The sequence below is a fragment of the Lolium rigidum genome, chromosome 7, assembly GCF_022539505.1.
Source record: "Lolium rigidum isolate FL_2022 chromosome 7, APGP_CSIRO_Lrig_0.1, whole genome shotgun sequence".
Classification (NCBI taxonomy): Eukaryota; Viridiplantae; Streptophyta; class Magnoliopsida; order Poales; family Poaceae; genus Lolium; species Lolium rigidum.
Window position 1 is genome coordinate 351,428,704 of NC_061514.1, and position 6,004 is coordinate 351,434,707.

The window sequence follows — 6,004 nt, forward strand, 5'->3', positions numbered from 1 at the left end:
TCGGTGGGGCTGCGTCCCCATCGCCTGCACCGGCCCCTCCAACCGCAGCGGTAGCGACAACAGTTCCAGCTCCACTGATGGTCCTGTGGTCATATCCATGGCCAGCGTCGATACTCGTCGGCCTAACCAAGCACGACGAAGAGGAGGACTAGATATAACTAGATTGTAAATTACATTACTAATATATAACGCTTCTAAAAAGGGTCGTGTCGCTGGGTGTGACCCCTGACCCAAACAGACAAGAGGGGACACAACCGAATTTATGTCTGCATCCCCACCGATAAATATAGCGTTTTCAAAATAATACCAAATATAGCTTAAAATAAATAATTTTACTAGAATGAATGGATATATATCCAATAGTGATCGAATCATACATACATAACCACATATAAAATTAAATCTCAAATATTTTAGAAGGCTAACATCAGCATTTCACAAGGCAACAATATAGTATAAATTATTTATTAAAAATTATTAGCATTAGCGATATTACCTTCTAATTTAGAATTGGACCAACAGAGTTCATCACCACGAAAAAGTGACCGAATCATACATACATAACCACATATAAAATTAAATCTCAAATATTTTAGAAGGCTAACATCAGCATTTCACAAGGCAACAATATAGTATAAATTATTTATTAAAAATTATTAGCATTAGCGATATTACCTTCTAATTTAGAATTGGACCAACAGAGTTCATCACCACGAAAAAGTGAAAGCAACTTGCCTGAAAAAATAGCGCGCTAAGAGCATCTCTAGCAGAGCCCGTATATCTACGAACCGAAAACCTGGAGTTCGGTCTCCCGAACTGTTCAGTTTAGTTGTATTTAGAAACCGAAAACGCGAACAGAAAAGCTAAAATCAAACGACGCGGGAAAATTGTGATGCGACGATTTTGCGAGTTGAACCCATCAGTTCTAGCTACATTCGATAATTTTAGACCTAAACTACTAGATTAGGCCCCGGATTGTCATCGGGGCAGTTCTTGCGGCGGCGGAGGGTTTTCCGTGTCGGCGACTCCTACGCGACGATGAGCGCGGCCACCTCGAACGATGCCGCCTCCGCCGAGCTCTCGCATGCTAGAGGCGGCCCGACTGCGTCGTCGTTGTCGTTTCCGTCACCGCGCGGGGGAAGCACCGGCAGCGGCGGGCTGCACGAGCCGACGGGGGGCACCTCCTCGGCTTCTCCTTCGCGCGCCTCCTCGAGCGCTGCCCGGCGCGCGAAAGCACGCGGCGACTTCCGGGCCGCCCGCTTCCAAGCGCCGTCGGAGCGCACCCGCCTCGCCCGCTCCGCCTCTGACCGTACACCCGGTAGACGCGGAGCTGGCTTCCTTGCGGACGGAGGGGTGGTGGCGGTAGCGGCGGCAGAATTTCTCGCCAGAGAGGAGGGGAAGCGATGGTGGCGGAAGTGGTAGCGATGGAGGGGAGTAGGGTGTAGAAACGAACTCCCCTCCGCGGCCCCTTTTAATATGGGGCAGCCGCTGAGTTTCTCGATCCCCTGAACTCGTTTTACGGGCCAGACCGCGAGTTCGAGTTCCGTTCTAGCCCAGTTTCGGCCCGAACCCGTAAATCCGCCGGACTTTTTTGTTTTCGGCCTGTTTTACGGGTTCTGTTAGAGATGCTCTAACGCTATGAAATTTTAGCACGATATAGCATGCTATTTTGCAAATAGCGCCACAGCGAGAAAAAATACAAAAATTTAACGTGAATCCTCTAGATATGCTATAGCACGCTATTAGCGGAGAAATAGCGTGCTATTTTAAACCTTGATAAATATACCAAAAGGGAACGGACATAGAAGATGCCCTAATTCAGGTTGTATTTCATAGAACTAAACCAACTATTGTCTTTGCTGAACATAGGACTTTTTTATAAACTTTTACAAGCTCTTTGTGCTAGGATATTGTATGATTGGTTGTACGTAATTTTCCGTAGCAAAACAAGAGTATTTAGCTACTGATAGCTAATTTAACTGCCATTGTTCTCTCGCCATCACATGTTCTTTGCAGAGAAAAGACCAACTGAATGTCACAAGGAATTAAAAGGCAAAGATGCTTTGGTCGTACATATTTTTTCATCAATCTTTGGCACAAATCACTTGGTTTTTAAATTCGCATGAATCAGCAAGTTTATCCTCCGGTGCTGCAATCACTTATACCAGGCATGAGGGGGCAAAAATCACTTGTTTTCTTTTTACCAATAAAAAGGAAGGCCAAAACATGGTGTAAAAAACACGATAAAATGCCCCACAAACTGAATAAATGGTTCAATAAAGCATTTCAAATGCACAATCTTAGCTGACAAGCACAGATTTGCGATGTTGTACCAGTTACAACCACTCTGGTCTTCTAGAGCCAACACCAGACAGAGCCCAACATCCAGTTGACATTCAAAAATAGTTTTAAGCATGCAAGATTTAAACAATAGTACGCATCATATAAATAAAATAAGAGTATCTTCTCAATGCAATGGTAGAACCTTTATGACACTCACAGAGCACGCACCAAGCCAAACCATAAACAAATAATCATGGACGTGACTGAACCTGTCTTGCACAAATCTGGGAATGTTGAAACCATCAGCGCTATCACGGGAACCATCCTTCGAAAACTGGGGGAAGGGAACCAATAAAGTCACCAAGAAGTTCGGGAAACTTGGTTTAGTATTAAGGTTCTTCTCTTCCAGCGTAGTACAACATGAAAAGAAAAGACCGGGACAACCTTCATAGAGCATATGCCGATTTAAATTTATGCCACTTTAGCTTACTATCGTCTTTTTTACCACTCAAATATCGTGCACGAACATCACACAGTACTACTGTGCCAGGCATATGGAAGTACCAGAAAACATCAACCATATAAGAATCTACTGACTAGGGAAACAAAGAAACATCAATAACATGGCGGGTAGCTGGCTTCAATGCATGGACGGACACAAGCCAACAAACAACAATCAATATCAACAGTTGGTAGCTCTAGCTCAAATGTCATGGGATCAAACAGCTATTTTCAAATTTCAACCGCTGCATGGAAGTATTATCAGAAATTTCACAAAAAATATGTAGCAACGTTGACTATATTATGAAATGTAGATACCGTTGAAGTATTAAGCCCTGCATGTTGTATTGTACCAAAGTCTGCAAAACCAATACCATTTCAATCTAATAAATTATGATGCTCACACAGCATAAAACTCCATGTTTGTTTTCTAATGCATCCTCAGGCATATTAAAAGGAAACCCCGTGCTGATTAGGTTGATTAAAATTTAAGCATTGGGACCTAGCATAAAGCATAGGTGGAAGAAACTGAACCTTCAAAATTTAGTATCCGGTAAAATGTACCTCGCATCTAGCAACACATGACCAATGCATATTCAATTTAAACTACTAACTTAATTTCGTATGCAAATGTAGCTGCATAGCGCTCACATAGCATTGCGATCTGGTAGTCTTCATTGGAATGTTATAATTTCCATTCAGTCATCCAACAGTCGACTATTACTCCGACTATATCAATTGTATATATGCAACAAATATGTAGTAGCTAAAAGGTAGATGACCCCCCAGAAAACCTATAACACCGTATGTATCCTGTTTTTAAACTCAAAACGTATGGTAATAAGCTCAGCAATATAACATAGTAGTACCACTGTACCAGGCTGAAATGGGCCAAAGCACACACCAGCCAAACGAGAACAAAGTTGACACAAAAATGGCAAGCATACTATTGACACTATCGCTGTAAATATCCATTGGCGCAATCTCTTTGCGAAGTTGCAATGTACTACAGACAGTACAGATTACCTGATGAATCATTCAATTCACACAGCACACCTGACTGGCATGGCCGCTGATAGGTTACAGCTTGAATATTATAGCAAGGTACCAGATTCATCATGAAACAAACATCAATTCCTCATCACAAACGGATCTCTGATACAGTAGCACTAGTGATAATAACAATAGAGGATAATCACCAATGAAATGCTAAAATAGCAGCAGTTATCGGTGGATCAAAGCTCGGGGACCAGCACCTTACTCCTCCGCCGGGGCCGGGGCCGGAGCAGTCGCCGACGAGGCCTCGGACTCTTCCGCGCTCAGCTCCGCGGGGGGCGCCGGAGCGGCGGCGGCGGCGCGGGCCTTGGCGAGGTCGAGGAGGCGGCGGCTGACCTCCTTGGAGTAGGCCTGGAGGACCTCAATCCCGTCCTCGAGGGAGGCCGGGGAGGCGGTGGCGGAGTCGGAGGCGGCGGCGAAGGCCTCGGCCTCGACGGCGGCGGCGGCGCGCTCGGCCTCGGGCTCGGGGAGGGCGCCGTAGCGCCGGGAGAGGACGCTGGGCGCGGCCAGGGTCTGCACGACCCGGCGCACGACGGCGTCGCGCGTGCGCTGCGACGGCGGCCAGATGCTGAGCGACGGGAGCAGCGCCTCCGCGGAGGCCTTGTCGGCGGGTGGGGGAGGGGCGGCGGAGTCCGCGGTGGCCTCGGTGGGCGCGGGGTGGGTGCCCTCGGCGCCGGCGGTGGGGGCGTCCTCCGCCATGGTGGTGTGGAGAGCAAGGGAGAGTGGGGACGAGAGGGAGAGATCTGTGGCGTGGGGAGAGAGAAAGGTGTGAGCTTTGGGTTGGAGACTTGAAGGCTGGGTCTGATTTTGTTCGAGTGGTGAGGGTGACGGCTCACGTGTCACGCCGACACCAACAGCGTGCGCACTGCGCATCTTGGGTTGGACTATCGGGCTGGTATATGGGCTGCTGGGCCGTCAGTTGCGCTCTCAGTCCCAAATGAACTCGTTTTGCCTTCTTTTTGGGTACCCATATATGTTGCTCGCGTGCGTGCAAGAATAGCACACGCACGCAAACACCTCGCTCGCGTGCTCTGTTGGGCCGGCCCAGAAACAGGTCCTTGGACAGGTTTTTCTTTTTCGTACTCTATTATTTTTATTATTTTGTCAAAATTCTAGATTTGAAACCTTTCAATTTTTGAAAAATACATGTATTTTAAAAATGTTTGAAACTAAATATTGTGAAATTGTTCGAACTTGAAAATTATTCAAAGTTGATAAATGTTCAAATTTAAAATTGTTTGGATGAGAAAAAATCAAATTAGAAAATCTTCATATTTAAAAAAGGACCAGAATTTTCAATCAAAAAGGAAAACAAAAAAGGAAAATAAGAAAAGACAAAAAAACGAAAAACCGCAAAAAACCGATAGAAACTTGAAAAAAGAGAGAACCAAAACTGGAAGGTTATGGAACCTTTAGAAAACCGGGAAAGATCGTGCGTCCCGCCAATGGGTCGCGGCCCAGGTGGCCACCCCGTGCGTGCGGGCCGTATTCCCACACGCACGCGGGTGATAAATAGGGTTCTTCCTCCCTTAGTTTTCCTCTCGTTCCTCGGAATTCCGTTCAATTCGGTTAATCAGTTAGAGTCGGGGTCGGGGATAGGTAGAGGGGGTGGAGGGGATGTAAACAACCCGAGGTTGTGCGAGAGATGGGGCAAAAGTTGTCTTCGTTACTCCGGCCTGGACATAGACATCGGGACGGAGGCACAAATGTTCCTCCTCGTCTCCATTCTCCGCCCTGCAAGCTCCGGAGGAGCCCCGAGGTATCCGGCGGGGAGTGAGCAAGGAAATTTGTTGGGAAATAGAAGTGCACGGTTCAACCTCACTTGGCGGTGGCATACCAGCGTAAATAAAGTGAAATCCATCTTCTCCAAATCCACCGATGACCAGACAGCTAGCTCCAAGTTTTGTACACGGTTTTGGGCCAAATCGTAGAGTTAGCTTCTAGGATCAGGCGTGTTCAGGCTATCTTCTTCCGTATATATTAGAAAGATAGAGAACTGAGAGTTACCGAACACGTACTTAATCTGTAGTAGGTCTTGGGTAGGCCTGCCATTTACGACGGAGTTCTAGCACCGGCAAAATAGATGACAACGTAATCGCTCGGTTAATAGAGTTTAGTACGTGTTAGTTGGCATGACATCAGCAATCAACGGCCTCCTAAAATC

General features: G+C 46.6%; 1 protein-coding gene across 1 annotated transcript; it reads right to left on the bottom strand.

Moving 5' to 3' along the window:
• Window positions 1–4,041: 4,041 nt before the first annotated feature.
• Window positions 4,042–4,600, bottom strand: LOC124673616 (MFP1 attachment factor 1-like). Its single transcript, XM_047209664.1, has one exon. The coding sequence runs from the start codon at window positions 4,537–4,539 to the stop codon at window positions 4,042–4,044; it is 498 nt and encodes a 165-aa protein (XP_047065620.1). The 5' UTR covers window positions 4,540–4,600.
• Window positions 4,601–6,004: the final 1,404 nt, after the last annotated feature.

Bases quoted from the DNA above. Each gene is read 5' to 3' on its own strand.
- LOC124673616 (XM_047209664.1), bottom strand. From the start codon at position 4,539: ATGGCGGAGGACGCCCCCACCGCCGGCGCCGAGGGCACCCACCCCGCG.